The sequence below is a fragment of the Protopterus annectens genome, chromosome 11.part0 (assembly GCF_019279795.1).
Source record: "Protopterus annectens isolate FY-2018-M chromosome 11.part0, PAN1.0, whole genome shotgun sequence".
In the NCBI taxonomy this organism is placed as follows: domain Eukaryota; kingdom Metazoa; phylum Chordata; order Ceratodontiformes; family Protopteridae; genus Protopterus; species Protopterus annectens.
In genome coordinates this window covers 1,140,070,583-1,140,091,957 of record NC_056745.1, presented here as the reverse complement: position 1 = coordinate 1,140,091,957, position 21,375 = coordinate 1,140,070,583, and the positions used below count along the sequence as shown (strand labels likewise).

Below are 21,375 nucleotides of genomic sequence, written 5' to 3'. Positions count from 1 at the left end.
AGCCCCCCACATGGGGGGTGCAGGGGAACTTGCCTCCCTGCTTATATGTAGGGTAAGTGTGTGTATCTGTGTTGTTGCGTCTGTGTGTGTTTTGTTGGTTTGTTGTAGTGTGGAGAGGAAGGTGTATGTATGTTTGCTTGTGTGGTGGAGGGTGTATTTAAAAGTTGCGATTTTGAATTTCATGCTTTTGGGGTTTCAATATTGTGAATGTTTGGCTATATAGTCTGGAGATACTGAAATTCGAGATTTTAAAGTGAATAAATATATATATATATATATATATATATATATATATATATATATATATATATATATATATATATATATATATTGCTCTCTCAAATACACTCAAATACACTCTCTCAAGCTCTCTCAAACACACCTTCTCTCTCAGGCTATTCTTTATTATTTAACAGCCTCCTACTGACCTCCCGAATGTAGTTCTGTGCGTATTGTTTCACCTTCTATCTTACTAACAATCTTCCACAGACGTAAGGCATTATCTGCCGCATGAACATTCACCTGTTGTAACATCACTATTTAGGTGCATATGTGCCTAACTGCACCACAGATTAACCTAAGAAGAGTTGCTGTGAAATATTCTTTGAATATTCTTTCAAATCTTGCACTCTTAGCTTCCTAATTCCTTAGGCACTCCTAGCCCTCCTGATTCCTTTGGCATTATTAGCTTTTCCCAGCATATCCTCTCTCGTTTGTCATCCCATATAAATTCTTCTATGTGTCTCTATTTATTTTATTCCATAGTTCATCCCGTGGTTGATAAAAGTAGTTTATTTTCTTGCTGATAAAAGTATGCCTGCCACACAAAGATTCAGTGAACTATAAAGATTTGCAGGGCTTGTATTTTACTGTCAAGCTCCATTACTAACACTTTCCACTGCCTCAGTTTCTTAACAACTTTTGCAGGTTTTCATCCCTCAGTTCATTCACAGCTTGATTTAGACATTAGCCAGACACAATACTTCATTTTTTACGACCCCAAAAAATGGGGTACTTTTGACCCAGTATATGGGATAGTATACATTTTTACAGCCTTTACTTTAAACTTAATTTTACATTCTGTTAATTTGTAAAATGCATTTAACCTTTCAAAGAAGTTATCCAGATCCAGGTCTAGGTTAGATAAAGAGTATAGCATCATCCACAAATAATGCTATTTTCTCATCCAGTTCACTCCATCTACATCCTGCTATTGGCGACGGTCTCTTTTTTACCAAAGGTTCTACGTAGACTGCAAGTAGCAAGGAGGAAAGGGAGCATCCCAGTCTGGTGCCTCTTGATAGCATTACAGCACCAGATAAATCTATCCCCATGTTTCAATCTATCATCGTAAAATCCGAATATAACCTTCACTATTATTGGTGGGAAATCAAATATCCTTAATATTTCTTTTAAAAGCCCCAACTAACCCAGTCAAATGCATTTTATGCACCCAAAATGATCATTAGGGATGGTTTACTTATTTCAGCTTCTCTTTGAATCATTAATACTATCACAAATTTGTCTTCCCTCCACAAATCCACACTGGTCCAAGTCTATTTACCTTGGTAACACTCTTGCCAGTCTTTTAGATACTAGGATCATAAATATTTTATAGTCATTGTTTAAAAACAACATGGGTCTATAGCAGCCTGGGTCAGAAGGCTCTTTACCCTCTTTCAAAATAATAACCATGACTGCCATTTCCCAGGACAGTGGTCATTCCCCTACATGCATTATAAGTTAGACAGGCCAGTCAATGCTTTTAATATTTCTGGTTCTTTTCTCTTCCATACCTTTACAGGTATCCCCATCTGTTCCTGGTATTTTTCTCCCATTTTCTGTTGCTTCAACGCCTTCTTCTGATGTTACTGATCAAGTCTAGTCACTTTCATCCTCTTATGTTTACTTGGGTAAATTCAGTTTCTAGAGATAATTTCTTGCTTTCCTGTGACTATCTTCCACTTCAGTACCTTGTTTGCATTGCTTGGTATAATACCATGACAGAATTTTTATGATTTGGCCTGGATTTTTTTTTCTCCTTTACGTGTGACTGTGTCCCATAATTTTACAATAACTCTTAGCTGTTTCTGATGTCTTGTTCAAAGGGTACACAACCTGGTACTGTATTTACTTAAGAGAGCAGATTAGTGAAGTGTAAAGTGCGGCTATGGTCTTCCTGAAACGACTAGCAATGTCCTTTACAATTAAATGTACAACAGGACATACTTTATCAGATACACACACACACTGTCAAAGTTTAAACTGATGTCTATCACGACCTTAGATCTTTAATGATGGTGTCATTTTAAATGACTTGAGCATTAGCTTTATAACCACAAGTTTTCCTTTTTGCCAAACCTCATGATTCTACATTTACTGACAATAATGATGAGGCCATTACTACTGCACCATGTGTGTACTTTTTGTAGACCATCACAGAGTGCTTTGACATCTTTTACTGAAATAACAATGTTAACCAATTTGTAGTCATCAGCATATCTGGTTACTCAGAACTCATTTCTCACCTCAGGCCACAAAGAAGTGTCTCTAGCACAGAGCCCTGTGAGATACTACTGGTAACATCCATCAAGAAAGAGAGGTAGCCCCCACCCTGACCTGTCCTGTTGCCTAACCACCATTTTTTCCAGTGAATTATGCATGGATTTACATTTAGTGGTTTTAAGTTGTCAATTACTCCCACATTTAGAACAGTGTCAGTGTCGAAAGCCTGGCAATGTCAAGATAAGCAGCGTGCAGTGACAGTCCCATCAAGTGCTGCTGTCATATCTTCACAGAATGCCACAAAATTCAAAAGGTAATTCCTGTTTTTAACAAACCAATACTGCCCCATGAGTAGGTCCTCTGTGTCATTTTGGATATATTTGGATATATTCCACAATGACACTGTCATTTTACATACAATACTGGCCAGGCTTCCTAGCAGAAGGAGGTCATGAAGGCAAGAGTTCTTTGCAGGACTGTCCTGACAAATGTAGCCTAGATACAGAAAAAAGGTGCTATGCATGTGCCCTGTGGACATGTACACAGATGGAAGGACAAAGGATAATTATCCAGGAGCACCTGGAGAATGGCCCTGAAGAACCTCGCTATGGATCTTGAAAACACATCCAATTTCTAGTGGATTATAAAAGTACGGACAAAGGACCAAGTTGCTTCCTCTAGAATATTTCTAGAGTCCACCCCTTTCTAAAATGTCACTAAAGAGGAAAAGGCCCTAGTGAAGTGTGCTTTTAGCTTGCCTGGATTTACCTTGTCATGGTGGGTGTAACAAAAAAACAATACCAGAGGACAATCAACATGCAATTATTTAGTTGGAGACAAAGTGACATTTCTGTGCCCTATAGAAAGAAAATAAAAAGCTTTTTGGTCTTCTGTCAAGGTAGTACCTGAGCTACCTATGCACATCCAAGGTAAGAATAATCCTTTTTCCCCCATTTCTTAGGTTCTGGAAAAAAGACAGGGAGATTGATGGACTAGTTAAGAGTAAACTCTGAAACCACTTTCGGCAAGAAAGATTAGTGTGCTACACAACCCTGTCCTTGCAGAAAACAAGATAAGGGTGCCCCATGAAGGAGGAACTGCTTGCAAGGGAGTCTCATATGCAGCACTCCTTTCATAACCGGTTTTAAAAAAAGAGAAGTAGAAAAAGGGAGGAATCAATAGACAGACAAGCAGAGATGACCCCTAAATGCAACTTAATGGAAATTATAATAAGCCATCCTAAAGTAGCTGACAGAGATTTCAAAACCAGGGGGATTTTAATCCCAATTGATCCCCTATTCCCATCGAGGCACCACTTAGAACACCTCATCCATTTATAAACATAGCATTTTGTACTATCAGGTTTTCTGGCCTCTAACACCTGCTGCACATCCTCATGAAAAAGGCACCTAAAGAGAATCAAAATGGAATCCTCCAGGCTGTTAACTGAATTTTCTCTAAATGGGTGTGAATCAGTCACCCCTGAGACTGTGTGAGCAAGTCAAAAGTGAGAGCAAGTCTGTGGTAACTGCCTTTAGCCAATACCACTAGAAGGGAGAACCAAGACTGCCTAAGCCAATAGGGTGTCACCACAATGATCTTTGGCATTCCTCTCTAAACTTTGAGAAATACCTTCTGAATCGGAGGAAAAGGAGGAAATGCATAAAGGAATATTCCCATCCAAGGGAACAAAAATGTGCTTATCCTCCAAGCATGGCTACAAGGATATCTAGAACAGAATTTCTCTATCTGTTTTGAAAGGAGGCAAACAGATCTACCTGAAGGGTTCCCCACATCTGGAATAGATCCTGGAACACCACACCCTTGCACTTCTACTTGTGCTGGTCTGCCCAGATCTGCTTAGTCTGTCTGCCACAACTTTCTGCTCTGATAGGATGTAAGAAACCTGATGAGTCAAAGAATACTGAGAAGTCAACTCCCAAGTCATCACTGCCAACCACTACAGATGGCAGGATTTTGTATTCCCCACCTGTTGAAATACTATAGAATTGTGATGTTATCCGTAAGGACCTGGAGGGGACACATATTCCATATGTGATGAACAACCTTCAAATTGTGAATGACCACCATTTCCTTGAAACTGATGTGCTTCTGTGCATCTCTGGGACTCCAATGGCTTCACTTGCTTCCTCATTGACAAAGCTCCTCATGTAAAGTCAGACAAATCTGTCTGAATAGACTATACCAGAATTGGAGGGGAGAATGGAAGTCCTGGACTGACTCAACTGTTCTATTCACTACTGTAACTCTCATCTGATAAAATGAAGCATTGGCAACTAGTTTTCCATGGAATGAGGGTGCCAAGTGCAACAACTATGAATATACCATTGAATTTTTTTTATGTGAAGATGAGGTAGTGGTATCATGAGAATCATGGATTCCACCAGTCTAAGAATTTTTAGGAATTCTCGAGAAAGGGTGATATTCCACTTGGAAGATTCCATAAACACTGATTGGTAGGAAAGGACCTTGTCTTCAGGGGAAAAATGCCATTCTTACACTGGAGTTGATAAGACACCCTAGAAAGAGGAGTCTTTGTGAGGGGCCAGGCATGACTTCCAGACGTTTAATTTGAACCCTAGAAGACGGAGTAAGTTTGAAACTTTCTCTGATAATTCCAAACACTTGTACATAGACTGCACAGATCAGCAAGTCATTCAAGCAAGTAAAAACGTGGATACCCAAAGTCTGACAGTGGGTCACTACTGTGGCAAGACATTTTGTAAATACTCGTAACAGTGGACAGCCCAAAGGCCAATACAGAAAACAAAGTGCAACCCAAAAACAACAAATATTAGAAACCTCTGGAAACAATTACCCATGAGGATAAGAGAACAGGCTTCCCAGGGTCACCATGAAGCAGTGGTCCAGAAGAGGAACCACTGTCTGTAGGGTGAACATTTTGAACTTGGGAATCTGGATAATGGTATTCAGAAAGGACAGGGCCAATACTGGTCTCCATGTACTTTCTTTTTTTTTTGAGAGGTAGGAAAATTGGGGAATAAAATCCCCCCATTCTTTTGGAAGAAGGTACTGGTTCTAAGCCCCCCCCCCCAATCCAGCATATGCAGGAGAATAGAACAGAATAACAAAGACTGGTTTAGTGATGGTGGTTTTTGGAAAGACACTCCTCTTGTTGGACTTGGCGGAGCTGTCATTCTGCTGCTTCCTTTTGGTACCTTGATTCTTGTTAGGCTGTTTAAGGGGTTGCCAAAAATTATCCTGTTTAAATGAGGAACATTTAGGAATATGAAACATTTTTGACATGCCCAGCATCAGTTTACCTCTGTCATCCCAGTGTTTAAGGATCTGATTAACTGCAGCACCAAACACACAATCAGACTCAATGAGAGCATTAAAAATGTCATTTTTTTAAATCATCAGAAAAAGTGACCATGCAACCAGCCATGCCCCCTCATCACTACCACTGACAAAGCTGCATTTCCAGAAATAGTGCCAGCGCCTTCTAAAATAAGCTATAAAGCAGGATTTGACACCTGAAAAACACTGGAAACAATATCTTTGACTTAAGTTTTCTGCTCAAATGGCAGTGTTGCAGCAAACTCTTTTAAACTATGCATGCATCTCAAAACAAATTTCCACATAAAACACTGATAGTTAGATATTTTAAACACTACCGTACAGAACCACACCAGCTTCTTCTCCCAAGATTCTAGCCACTTCACTAGTTTATTTGTGGAACTGGATTAGAAGAAAACATACTTTTTTTTTTTAAAATGTTAACTGAAGACACAGAAGCCAGGTCCACTGACAGAGGCCCTGGAGACCCAGCAAGGTGGAGAAAACCCTAAATTTCATTTTTTTTTAAATATTTTTTTAGAAGGAGGATCAGTAGGCAAAGAAGAACTATAGGCTTTCTTAAAAACAACCTGCAACACCAGGATCATAGGAGGGTTGGGCTAAAGGAGAAGAGCCTCATCCTCCAAAAGATCACATACCTTACAGATCTCAGCTGCAGCACAGAATTGCTCCCAGTTAAATGCATCCCTAAATCTAGTCATCATTTGGGTAAAAGAAAATGTTTGGGTTTTTGTATCTATCATCGGAGGAAACTGACTGATCTGATTCAGACATGTCTGAATCCTCAGACACATGATCTCCTTCAAAATCAGGATCCAAAGCAGAAAATGAGGGTATAAATACCAGAGTTATTAACCTGGGCAATGCTCCCTGGAATCAACTGCTTGAATGGATATTGCCAATATCCTGGCAGATAACTTCACCCCCTCTCACCTCCCAAACGGCCCATCTCTATACCAGAAGAATGCAAAGTTCCTGTAATCACGGCTGCATAGGTAAAAACCACACTCTCCAAAGCCAAGAGTACAGCATCCATGGGACCTGACAACATCACAGGCTGTGTTCTACATGAACTGCAGAATGAACTGGCACCCCACCTAAGCACTATGTTCAATCACAGCCTCACCTCAGGCTTTGTGCCCACTGAATGGCACACAGCGATGGTTATCCCACTCCACAAAGGGGGAGGCACCACAGACCCCGGGAACTACCGCCCCATTAGCCTAATGAGCCTGGTCTGCAAGGCCATGGAACGTATCATCATGGAACTTATAAACAAAAACATTGGTAATCTCCAAACTCTGGACCTCACCCAGTTCGAGTTTGTAAAAGGCAGATCATGTCTCCTAAACATGATAGACTTCTCTGAAGCAGTCACCAAAGCCGTAGATGAAGGTAAGGTAGTTCACACAGCCTATCTAGATCTTGCCAAGGATTTGACACCATCACCCACTCTAGAATTACAAATAAACTCACTAAACTAGGTATAAATCCATATGTCACAAGATGGGTTGCTAACTGGCTCACTGACAGAACCCACACTGTAAAAGCAGCAGACTCCAAATCAGACTTCAGACCAGTAACAAGTGGAGTACCACAGGGTTCGATCCTGGGTCCTCTCCTGTTTGGCATCTACCTTTCTGAAGTACAGGCTAACACAGAAGGTCTTTGGCTAACAAAGTTCGCAAATGACTGCAAACTAGGAGCCATAATAAAAACTCCTAAAGATGTGGACATCCTGCAAAAGGGCCTCACTGAGAGTACAATGCCCCTTTTGGTATGTACCTCACAAGACATCTACAACAACTGGAAAGGCCACAAAAGTACCTCACAAAGAGGATTACCGGCCTCAAACAGATGCCCTATGCAGACCGTCTCAAAAAACTACAGCTTTACTCACTCGCATATCACTTACTCAGAGGTGAACTCTGCCTAACATTCAAAGCTATGTCAAACCCAGAGCTGTTGGACATGCTCCACTTAAAGAAATCCCAATCCCTCTGAGCTACATGCTCTAGCGACCTAAACCTTGTCACCACAATAAACAGAACGTGCTGCAGGGATAGATTCCTGTCCCAGAGACTTCCTATACTCTGGAACAGACTACCTATCTATATCAAACAAAGCTCCTCGTTAGCACTCTTCAAGAAAAATCTTGATGACTGGATGAGAAATAGGAAATTCACCCGGGATCACCTCTGTGGCTCTGCTTGACAGGGGCACAGGAAAATAATTTTCTTGGGTGGCGAAAGCCAGGGTACCTTTTTTTGGCTAGGCTTATATAGGCCCCAGGGCCAATAGCCTAGTACCTACCTATGAACAATGGGCCTAGCCATCGTCACCATCTCCAGTGGGAAACCTAGAAGAGACTATTGCTCAACTATGTGATGGGTCTTCTGCCTCTTTTTAGCTTGTACTACAGTAGACAGAAGGAGACTCCCCAGAGGGAAACTCGTTAACCCTGGCAACGGATTTTGCACCCCCTGATTTCCCCTGCCCCTAAAGTATTTGATCCTCCCATACCTGAACCAGGCACTGGTGTAGCTCCAGAGGATGTGGCTGATCCTGGTGTCTCATGCTGTTGTGGTACCAACTCGTGTTGCACACCGTTGTGGTACCAACACCACATCAGGGGACCTGGAGGTAAAGGAAGGCAAGAAGTCTGACAGTCTGCTCATGGCGAAGGCTACTGCAGAGTCAAAAGCTGTAGACTGAGGCACATTATTTTGTTTTATTGTTGAGGTTTTAGGTGCAGGCGACGCTGAAGATGTAGAGGGGGGGTGGAATGTTTTACAGTCCATCTAGTCAAGGGGCAAAAAAAAATAGCCAGGTCAGTAAAAAGTACTGGTGAAACTGCACTCCCACTAAATAAAGGGATGATATCCCTTATTCCCTCCTTAGAACAACAATGCAAAGACTATTTAAACAGAGAAAACAAGCAGAATACTGCACTGAAAAAACGGCCAGTAATTCAGTAGTTACACGAAGCACAAATACATATCAAATACCCTCAATAAAATTCAATAAATGGGTAATTTCAGTCCCACATGTATAAAAATGCAAATTAGCCTAAATAAAGAATTCAATACAAATTAAAAAAAAAATGGCACCAACATTGCGATTTAAATGCATAACTAGTTTAAAAACCCATTAAAAAACTTAGTTAATCTCTTTACACAAAGATATAGTAAAAAACAAATGTGAAAACAGCAAATCCTCCTTCAAAAGATTCAAAATAATTACTTAAATCAATGGAAATGGCCGAAAGTTACTATCAATCATGGCAATATGAGGCAAGAAACTATGAAACTAAGAAAGCAATTGACAGAAACAGCCTCAGTATAGCAAAAACTGTCCAGCCTTTCAAAAATACAATAAAGCATTTAGAAAGGGTTATAAACCTTCATAAATTTAGAGTTTAGCTGTGGTTGTGAAGGGCTATCCTGCTCTTGCAGCCGATTGGTTCTTCACATCCACAAACATGCAGAGGGAAGAGTCTGAAGCTCAGAAAAACTGCCACAGTGGGTAGTAGGGCATTACAACCCGTACGTCAGTGAAGCAGTGTGTTTGTTGAACATCACAGAGTATCTCTAATCCTCTGGGAGAATCGCCATTATAGACTCTAGAGCAACCTGAGTAAATCTTCATGATACCACTAAAGACAGCTAATCTTCCCCAAAGTTAAAAATGTCTAGAAAAGAAAACCATGCATAAAATCTCTGCAAAACGAGTCATAAATGACTATCTTCTTCACAAATGGGACTTACTCCTTGACAGAAGACAGACTCGAGAAGCATGGAGATATTGTATTATTTAGCATGTAAGTACTTGTCACCATCAGTGCACGATCTCTACCACATAACATTTAATGTTGCAAGCACTGATGGGATCCTGCTGCCACTTCACATTTTTCTTCAGTGACTAAAGTAAAGCAAAAGACAAACCATGTGCACTATGGAGCAGAAACCAACTACATTATATACTGTTACACTATCCTGAAGTTTATATACTTGACTTTCATGCCAGGAAGATGAGAATGATGTGCGAGTTCTATTCACATACCAGCCACTTGGCCATATCCTGTAATACTGACACTGCAATGTAGCATGAGGAGGTGCGGCACCCCGAGGTACAATCTTTCAGGTCAGCTAATACGCAAAATTTCCACCTCCTGTTCAGGTGCTAGTCCAGCTGCAGGTTAAAATCCTGTGAAATTTGCTGAGGAAATTGAGAGTCGGTGGTGTTAGCAACATGCCTTGTAGCTGGTATGTAAAATTCCACATCTGATTCCCCATAAAAAATGGTAGTTGCATACAAGGGATAAAGCCCTGACTACTATGCAGGAGACCCTGGTTCAATTAGTCAGTCAGGTGCCTATGGTGCTGGTAAAAGAGTATGGCAACACAATGTAGTTAGACCTCCCTGGCATAAGCAAATTGCTTTCTGAGGGTGTTGGGAGGGGTAAGACTTGCCAATGTCAGTTCCTTGTGAAAATGAGGAGCAGATGGCTAAAGTTGACCCACTGTATGCCCTGCCCACAGAGTGTCATGACGGCACATGTGGGGAGGGAAAGGAAGCAGGAAAAACACTCTCAGCAGCAGTATGATAAAGACACAGGGCACCTTGATTGTGATTGTTGAGAAGCTCATTATCTGAGCGAGCCTGATGGAGACCTGAAAAGGTAGCGAAAACAATCAAGAAAACGCACTGGGTTCTGCTGATGGTCAGGTAAAGACAAAAAGAAAGCAAAAACCAACAACATGGCCAGTGCTCAAGCTGGATGTACCCACTGAATAATATGCAGTAAAACAACAAATATCATTTTGCATAAACTTGTGTAGTAATGAATGATGATTAGTCTACATGATTTCAGGCACAAACTTTATAGACATCTGCCATTTGTTAAATTTCTGTAGTCACAGGACAGACTGATCACCTTACTTGCATCACAAACCTGCATCTGTTTTTTCCAAGTACTAGCCATCAGTGAAATCAGTGCTTCTTGTTTTGTTCGTCAAGAGTTAATACTTGTAAAACTGATAGGTGTTCCATCATGTAGGATGCAGGCATTACTCCGTAGGGGAAAAAACAATAAAAGGAGCAGGAAAAATATTTTGTGGGGTGTTGTAGGCACTGGAAATTTAAAGAAAGCTTGAAACAACTTCTTCTTAAAGAAGACCAAAAATAATTTTACAAACTTTCAAATGCTCCCTAACATCTAGAAAGAATTTTATATATTTTCAAAATGCTCCATAGGTTTTTCGAACATACCAAAATCAAATTATTTTAAAATCATGTAAAAATATTTAGACTGGTGACTGATATGAACTTAACATAAAAGTACAGGGTTTATGTTTGGAATACAAGCCAGGAGAACAAAACACTATTTCTGGAAAAGATCACCATAATCTAGGTGAAAGGGCAAGTCAGGACACTGCTTTTTGCATGTATTTTGTGTGCTTTAAAGCTACTGTAAATCACTCTGAAAATTATAATAGCTAGAAATGAAACAGTGTGGAACAAAAAAGAAAAAAAAATGCATCATATAGCTGGAGCAAAGTCCAGCTATGGGATTTTAAAACTACTTTCTAAATGATACAGATTGTACTGTTTTGTCATTGGTAGGCAAGAAATCTTGCACTATAATTCACCGAACTACACAGTAAGAATGCTAATCTGCCCAGATATACATCTGCACAGACCACCAGATGACATAATATTCTTAACTGTTGGGTATTTTATGCTACTGCACAGCAGAAACTAGTTATAATAGCCTCAGCTGGGTCTGCAGGACACAGTCCAACAGATTAAAATAAAAAGCTAAAGGTTACTAAGGCTGTTCTTGGAAACACTAACATGAACAGAATTACTGAAAAGCCCTTTGCGCAATGCCTGTTACAGACTTACCACTCCTCTGAATGAAGGTGGGATAAGGCCACAGTAAATGGGGACGAAGGAACTGCAGATTAATGCCTAAAGAGAAACAAGGGAAACACTAAATTGACAGTCTTCAACATACACTTCAAGACACGTTATAAACTGCTAAATTTTGGCAGCCCAAGTACAAAACCTACAAACCACATCTCATGCACACATTTTTCTGCAGTACTCCACAGAAGGCAAAATGTTTGTATTTATTTATGATTTCAAACCTGAAGCTAAAAAAAATTAGTTACAATTTTTTATAATGTTGCCTTCCATGTACATTTCCCATCTTCCTACACTGAAGTATTGAAAAGGTACACTGTTCAGATAACAGGGAACACAATAAATAACTTTAAATAGGACAAAATGTGGCACAGTATCACTCCAGACAAACTCTACTTCTGTTTTACCTGTTTGTTTACTGGAAGACAAATGACACAGTCTGCTATATGAGCACAAAGCTTCTTAAATATTGAAGAGTTTAATGTGCAGAAGCTTGTGGTGTAGTCAAAATCAAACCTTTATCTGTAGATGTCGAGCGCATTTTTTCAATAAAAAATGCATACTGCAAAAATAAACTATTCTGTGAGCAGAAGCAACCAAATTACTATTTTTAGTCTATCAATGTGCACAGCTGCCTTACTGGGAATCTGCTGATCAGTATGACATGCTTACTTCATCAAAATAGGCAAATGATATAGACCCTTATGCACTTTCCTCAAATGTGTACAAATTCAGACCTATAACATTTGCTATAAGTAAAACTTGCAGTAGAAACAATTAGTTACAAGTGGGTTTGGTTCTTGGATAAGTTCTTTTCAATACCTATATAAGAAAAAGTGTAGACTGTGGTGGTGGTGGTGCTGCGGTAGCATTGTCGCCTCACAGTAAGACGTTGTCCTGTTTGATTCTCAGCTAAAGCGCCTGTTGTGTGGAGACGTGCGTGAATGGGCGCACCTTCGTTGAAGGTTGTGCGCCAGAGCTGGCAACTCGGTATCTAAAAATCTACTGCCAATCATTAGCGGACTGGAGTTCCACTGTGGCGACCCCTAACTGGGAAAAGCCAAAAGATACAACATATAAGAAAAAGTGTAGAGAGACTGTGAGGAACCATCAATGCAGAAAGCACAAAGATCTCCAACAGGACTGCCAATGAGAAGGTTATTTAGACATCAGGGGAATGTTCAGACTTGCAGCTTACAGTTCACGCAAAGAAAGCATGCTTGACACTGATAGCAGCTTAAACGTAACAGATCTCATTACATTTCCAGAAAATAGTAAGCTTTATTTACTTTGACCTGAACTGCAAGCATTTCACAAAACAGATCTATAGTCATGAATACAATTCAAAACCGTTTCACAAATTTCCACATATTCACTGCTTTCTTTTCTTTTCCTGCTGATTGCAGCTTACACTTAGGTAACAGATCTCATTACATTTCCAGAAAATAGTAGGCTTTATTTACTTCTACCTGAACTGCAAGCATTTCACAAAACAGATCTATAGTCATGAATACAATTCAAAAACGTTTCACAAATTTCCACATATTCACCGCTTTCTTTTCTTTTCCTTTCATTCTTCTGGCCCGCATGTCTTTTATTGCCTCCAAGGTCTGCCCTTAACCCTTACATGAAGGTGACACCTTCAAGACGTGACACCTCTCTCTTCAGTGAAACCTCACCTTATGGATTCATCTTACAGTACATTCACTCATTTCGCAGCACATACTTCATCCACTTCTAGGTGGAGAACCAGCTGCAGCCTGTCTTGGCAGCACCAGGTATAAACTCATAAACCAGTCGTAGATGGGATGCCAGTTGATGGCCAGCTGTAGATACTCATACTTCTAGACAGTTACTCGGCTCATCCATCTTAGTGTTACAGTTGTTCAAGCTTAACAGCTCAGCTCTTCAGTTGATCTTTCTTTCACGGAGAAAAATATGAGCAACATGCTGTTCCTAGGATATGTCTGCTTAACAGCTGGTCTAGGATATGTCTGCTTAACAGCTGGTCCAATCTTACAATCTCCTGGAGAAGAGCAACATGTTTTCTACTAATCATTACCGATCGCTCCATGCACCAACAATGTTGAAGTGAGTGTGTGTATGTGAGTGTGTGTGTGTGTGTGTGTGTGTGTGTGTGTGTGTGTGTGTGTGTGTGTGTGCGCGCGCGCGCACGCGCATGTGTAAGCACTGCGGGCTTCTCTTGCTCTATGCAGAAAATCATCTTTCGGCTTTTCCCGGTTAGGGGCTGCCACAGCGGATCACCTGTCCGCTCATGACTGGCAGCGGAGATTTACGGTGTGCAGTTGCCAGCCCGGCACCCAACCTTCCACAGAAGGCACATACATGCACGCACTCACGCCTAGGGCCAATTTAGAGTGTCCAATCCACCTACAGCATGTCTTTGGGATGTGGGAAGAAACCAGAGCACCCGGAGGAAACCCACGCAACCACAGGGAGGACATGCAGACTCCACACAAAAGGCACCCCAGCCGAGGATCGAACCTGAGAACCTCTAGCTGTGAGGTGGCAACGCTGACCACTGTACCACTGCGGTCGCCCTTGCCCTAAGCAGAAAATAATTTACAAAAATGTTGGATTTGCACATACTACTAATGACCTTGTATGCGTTTTACATGTTTCTAAGTACTAGAACTCATTCAACATGAAAAACTGCTGCTAAGCCTTTTGAAGCCATGCGGTGAAAGCAACCTTTGGAGTACTACCAATTCAGTTACCAACATGTCTACTTCTGGGACACAAAAGGAATCCACAGACCTTTTCAAACTTCATGCAGACACAAGAAATTTATGCACACTCAATGCAGAAGACACTCCAGCTGGGAAATGAAATGGAGAAGCAAGCACTGTGATAATACAGCAATGCTAACCTCTGTAGCAATGAATTTCCCTTCTTTCCTACATTCCACTATGGTAGATCATATACGCCTTAAGTAAGATTACCTGTGGTTACTTTTAAACTTCCTTCTGTGCCTAATTAAATATGAAATTATTTTCTTCCAAATAAACATTCAGTTCTTCTACATCTTACAAGAACATGTTCTGTCAATTTTTCCTCCATCAATTTCAACCAAGAAAAAAATAGCTTCTATTTTTGTTAATATTTAAACTTCTTTTTTTACCAGAAGTTTTCTTTAAGTAAATCTTCACACAGTCTTATACTTTTATTCCTTATTTGCATTCCACTTTCACTTATACATTTAATTTACATTATCCCCAAACTTAGACTAAAATAAAAAAAAAAAACTTTTTTTCATATTTCCCTTTTGTTATGAAAAAAATAAATGTCTATATTAACTGCAATTCCCTTGGCTTCATAAAAAAATGTTGTCTAATTTTGCTGACAAAGACTAACCTCATGGGCACAACTGTCCCTTTTTAGGGGGTGACCTAGGAGGACTTTCTGGTTAAATGACCTGCTCAGATTAACACAGCAGGCAAATGAAGGTGGAAGGAATCAAACTCATATCCTTGGCACAGGGAGCAGCTCATTAACAGCTCAGTCTTCTGAATTGCCAAACATTTCTGCCAGAGAGATGACGTCATATAATATTCAGTTTACTAATATTTCTCAACTTTTATAACTGCGTGCTTCCAACCATTTTCTTTATTTTCCCAACATAACATTGCTTATTATTTTTCTGTGTTTCTTAACATAATAAAGATATAACAACTTTCAAACAACTACAATAACAAGTATGTAGTGCATGGAGCAAGGTGATTATGCTCAGATATTCAGAAAAAGAAAAAAAAAAAAAACAGCTAAGTGTTTCTATTAGTATAAGACCCAATTTTAATAAATGTTAAGCTTCCACTGCTTCCGTTGTTAAGATAAAGTACCACTCTAGGCAGTTAAATCTGCCAGTACTGACTAACAGACAACAGGGGCAGAATAAAAAATAAATCTGTTTCTGCCTCCTGTCTGTGCCTGCAATGTTCTCCTGACTTTGTGCAACATAAGAGAGTATGTTACTGCCTTTCTGATTGTGCTCACCAAGTTCTTTATGGCCTTGAAAGTTGGCTAAACATTTACCGATTTTTTTTTTCTGTAACTAGTTGTACATGGATCAGTCAAAGCTCCATGAAACGCAAAGAATTATGATCATGTTTTCTCGACATGGATGGCAAGACTAACCTCAAGAGGGGCATCCATGTCTTGACTGCATAATAAGCAGGTTATGATCAGCGACTCCTACTATATAACAAATTAAAAAAAAAAACTGCAGTGTACTACTTTGAAACCCATCCTTCCTCTCTTCTACATACTATCTACTTATTACAGGCATTTACTTAGGACCCCAAACACAATTAAAAATACTCAGTTTCTAGTGCAAAAATACATGAAGTGATCTGCAAAACATCCTTTCTTTATTGACCTTTAACAGAATGACAATGAAAAAGTGCACAAACATCTTAACTATGTTTCTCATTTGTTCTGAAATATATATGGATTTTCTAGTACTTCCTTCTCATCAAAAATAATACTCAATATCCATATTTCTAGAAAGCAGAACAAACTCATTTAATGGTATCACCTTCATCATCATCGTTTATCTTTTTCTTTATTTATCCTCATCTACCTTTTTTCCAATTTCTCACCCACCTCTTCTAACATTTTAACACTAATATTTATTTTACTATCACCACCAAATAATTTGCCAAGAAGAACTACGTGTGTCAACTGCCAGCGAACCTTTTTGCCCTGTACTGTACTAATTTTGGCAGTAACAATCAAACAGTTTATCCTGCCTGTGTAGCTCAATTGGCCCACCAGTTCCCTAATAACAGTTATGTGATGGGGGGTGGACAAGCTTGCTGGTCATACACAGTGGCCAGTACCATCAGTAGTGGCCTCCCATCCTTTCCTGCTAGTGACATCAAGCAGCCCAAGCTATTAACTTAACTCTAATCACTTGGGCTGTAGTCAGGGCCTTATCCCTCTACACCACTGGAGATGGCTTTTCATACAGTATTATTATTCTTTTTAACAAATTTGTTAGCCAGGAAAACCCACTGGACACAAGTGTGCCTTTTAGAAGGCGACCATGGAACTCTCTGTTGTCAAGAGACTTGGTCAGAGTCACACAGTAGGTAGGCAAATGGAGATAGAAGGATTCAAACCCTAACCCTTTGACTATGGAAAGAAATTCATTAACAGATGAGAGTTTTAATACAAAATTAGCCCAACCCATACATTTCTAGTATACTGGGCAGCTGTTCACCATTAACTTTACCAGAAATCTTTGACACATCACACAGGCCTATTTTCCTTCTCTTTTTCTTGAACACGTTTATTAAAATATCACTTAAAAGATAGGCACACATACAGTAATAAAAAAGACAACAAACCGTATCAACATTTTTTCCCATTTACACACATCATAGAGGATCTCGTACTTACAGCAAATGTCTTTAAGTTCAGCATTATATAAATAATTCAATTTCTGCTTTCCCTTAAACCTCACTCTTCCTCTTGAGCATTATTCTGCATGTAATGTTCCAAGAAATTCCATTTATTTTAATGTAATTTACTCTTTCCCTCTCTTTAACAATATCAAGTACTTCAAATACAGTTGGTTTGGATTTTGATATCCAATTTCTAGCCATTGCTTTTTTGGCAGCCAAGAGAATTAAAATTAAAGCCTTACTATCTTTAGGAAATTTGGAGACTGTTATTGCTAAAAAATAATCATTTCCTTAGTTACAGCAATTTACTCCAATATTTCTGACAGAATACTCTGTAAGAAATCTGCCAACTCATTACACTTCGAAAAAACATGTCCCAGTTGCTTCTTTCTTCCCCATCACACCTCCAATGTTTGGCATCTACCAGAGGAAAATTTATTTGAAGTCTGCTTGGTTATAAAAATACCTATGCAAAAACTTCCAAGCAAAAATCCTAAACGTTTTGGACTTTGTTTCATACCTGGGAGCCACACGTGTCCTACCATTGTTCCCCTGTAAATCTTTACCTTGTTTTGTTCCCATTCTTTTCTAATGTCCTTTGACTGATTTTTTATAGTTATAATACTATTGGGAAGATCAACTTATCTCACTTAATGCTTGCCCTTTTCCCTTCCATATAAATTCCTTCAACTCTTTATTAATTATTGTCCACAACTTTTCTTCCGGTTGATAAAAATATGCCTGGCCTGTGTATAAAACAGAGCTTCCTATTTCTCAGATTTTATATTATCTTTTGTTCTCTTCCCACACATCCTCAGCTGCCATAACAGAAGCCTTTTTAATCAGGGTTTATATCATAACATCAAATGTGCATAACATCGAACGGCCATAACTTCGAATGTGCCGTTCATCAAATCTGTTCATGTGGGGGGGCTGCCCCCCCGCTAACTGGATATACCAACTCCGAGATCACACTACAGTGAGGAAAGGGCATATTTACTGATCCTCACTGTGAATAAATATAAATCAAATAACAATGGAGAAAGAGGACACCTCCTGCTTAGTTCTCCTGTTCAAACACAACTTACTGGAGAGGATCCACTACACTTTAATTCTTGCCTCCATTCCTTCAAATATCCTTCTAATTAACCTTATTACTATAACAGGGAATTTAAATGTTTCCACTGCCCTACTCATAAAATCCCATCGGTTGAATGCTTTTTCTGCAGCAAGACCCACTAACTGCAACTGTATTTCCTTACATTCTGCTTCCTTTTGGATCATCATCATCAGTGTTTTATTTATGTTGCTAAATGTCTGCCTTCCTTCTACAAAACCACATTGATCCAGGTCTGTCAATGTTGGCAATATCTTTGCCATTCTTTTAGCTAGTATAGATAAACACTTTATAATCATGGTTTAAAACTGAAATGGATCTACATAAGGCTGGGTCTGAAAGGCTTACCCTTTATGGCTAATACAGCCACCATAGCATTTTCCAAAATCCTGGTATTTCACCTCTTTTTAAAATTTTAATGAACAAAATCTTCCAGATCTTATCACTTTCTTCCCTCCTAACTTGCCAAACTTCAACAACAGTACCATCTGCTCCTGGAGACTTCTCTGCAAATTGATTATACATCAACATTTTTATCTCATTTCCTCCTATCTTAACTATTAGTTGTTTATCCTCATCTTCCTCTAACATTGGCATAATTAGGTCTTCCAGAAATATTTCCAGTTGTGCTCTTTCTTGGGTTCCACATTCTTCTGCCTTATCCAAACTTTCATAAAATTTCTGAAATATCTCCAATACCTCTACAGGATCTCAAATTATTGATAGACTCCATAAGTTTGAAGAAAACCCTTTCTACTCTCAGTTGTCCATATCACTGTGCAAAATGTTTTTGTGCACTAGAATCATTACCAAAAAAGTTGTTAGCAGCAATCTTTCTAAACTCATCCATATTATCCAAAAACGGTTTACCTTTAAAACCACGTACTGCAGAAGGGCGAACAGAACATTTCCGAAAGGCAGTCTGCAAAGTTTGCAAACACCAAACGGAAAAAGGTTCAAATGTGCAATGAGCGAATGCACAGCGAGATTCGCTCATTGCACATTCAACATTCTGGAGCAGATTGCACTATAGTGGGGATCGGGAAATGGTTCCTTTGCCCACTGTAGTGCGATCTCGGAGTTAGAATAATAAAGTAAAATTTTAAGCCATAGTCATGATGTGTGTTTCCCTTCACCTGTGTATTGCTTAACATAACAAAAAATGCAAAGATCTGTGAATACAAACATTTCATCACAAAGACCTAGGTTCACAATACCAAATAAACTGTGCAAATATCACCAACAATTCATCTTACCAAATGAAAACTATAAAAGAAAAAATGCACACTTAACGACACCAACGACTAACTCTTTCCAAAATTAAACACTACCTACTTAGGTTCATAGGTTCATACTAGGCTATCTGCCCTAGGGCATTTATAAGCCTAGCCAGAGTGTGTTTGGCTTTCGCCATTCATTTTAAATACATTTTGCTATGCCCTTTTTCGAGGTTAGTATACTGTGCCTCTATCTAACAGCGACACAGAAGTGATACCCGGGGTAAACCTACGATCCCCCATCCACTCATCAAGATTCCTCTTGAAGAGAGTCAATGAGGGACTCTGCCTAACCTGGACTGGGATTTTATTCCAGAGAGAAGGGAGCCTCTGGGTTATGAATCTGTCCCTCCAGCATGTCCTATTTATTTCAGTGCTAAGGTTCAAGTCTCTCGAGCACGTAGCTCGATGGGATTTGGATTTTCTGAGGTGCAGCATGTCCATTAATTCCGGATTGGACATGGCTTTATACATCAGGCACAGATCGCCTCTGAGCAGGCGGTATGCCACTGAGTAGAGCTGGAGTTTCTTTAACCGGGCAGCATATGGCATCTGTTTGAGCCCTTTGATCCTCTTGGTGAGGTACTTTTGGGGTCTTTCCAGTTGCTGCAGGTGTCTGGTAAGGTACATCCCAAAAGGGGCATTGTACTCAGTTATGGGCCTGATTTGGGATGAGTAAAGAGGCACGATGACCTCCCCTGATCTAGATGTGAATCCCTTCATGATTAGGTGTGCTATATAAAATGTTTTTCTAACCACTTTGGCCACGTGGTTGTCAAATGAGAGATTGCTATCAACTTGGGTCTCCAGGTCCCTAATTACTTCTTTTGTACTTAATGGATTACCACCTATGTGGTAATTTGTGGGCACTTTGTTTTTGCCAAAGGGGATGACTATACACTTTTTGGCATTTAGCTTGAGGCCATGGCTGTGGCACCAGTTGTCTGTTTCTATGAGGCCCTTTTGGAGGATGCTTGTGTCGGCTGGAGTGTCGATTATAGCGCCCAGTTTTCAGTCATCTGCAAACTTGGTCAGCCACAGTCCTTCCGTGTTGGCCTGTACCTCCGAGAAATATATACCGAACAGGAGAGGTCCCAGGACTGAGCCTTGTGGGACGCCACTTGTAACTGGTTTGGAGTCTGACATGGCTCCAGCAATTCTAACCATGTGGGTTCTGTCCTTGAGCCAGTTTGCAACCCATCTAGTGACATAGGGGTTTTGGTGAGCTTATCTATAATGCCCGAGTGGGGTATTGTATTGAAGGCTTTTGCGAGGTCCAGGTAGGCTGTGTGGACCACCTTCCCCTCGTCAATGGCCTTGGTGACTGTTTCAAAGAAATCGACCAGGTGTAAGAGGCAGGATCTGCCCTTATCAAAGCTGAACTGGGTAGGATCCAGTGTCTGTAGGTCCCCAATATCTTTTTTTATGAGGTCCATGATGATCCTTTCCATAGCTTTGCAGACCAAGCTAGTCAGGCTTATGAGGCAATAGTTTCCAGGATCCGTTGAGGCACCACCTTTGTGGAGAGGGACCACTGTTGCTGTACGCCACTCTTTGGGTACATATCCTGTGGTAAGGCTGAGATTGAACAGTAGTTTTATGTTTGGGTTTAGCTCTTCTTGGAGTTCATGTAGGACGCAGCCGGGACACCGCCTGGTCCCATTGATGCTGTGTTTTTGCTTTGGAGGGCGGCTCTTACCTGAGCATCTGAGATGTCAGGGGGGCAGCACTCTGCTGGGATAGATATTTGTCCTTTTGGTGGGGAGGGGGGGGGGAGAAG

At 40.1% G+C, this 21,375-nt stretch overlaps 1 protein-coding gene across 1 annotated transcript in view; it reads right to left on the bottom strand.

Moving 5' to 3' along the window:
* Nucleotides 1–21,375, bottom strand: part of LOC122815742 (patatin-like phospholipase domain-containing protein 2) — a 680,367-nt gene that overhangs the window by 475,074 nt on the left and 183,918 nt on the right. Inside the window, exon 3 of the mRNA XM_044088494.1 lies at nucleotides 11,755–11,820. Within this exon, the coding sequence (XP_043944429.1) occupies nucleotides 11,755–11,820 (66 nt within the window). The remainder of the gene's footprint in view (nucleotides 1–11,754; nucleotides 11,821–21,375) is intronic.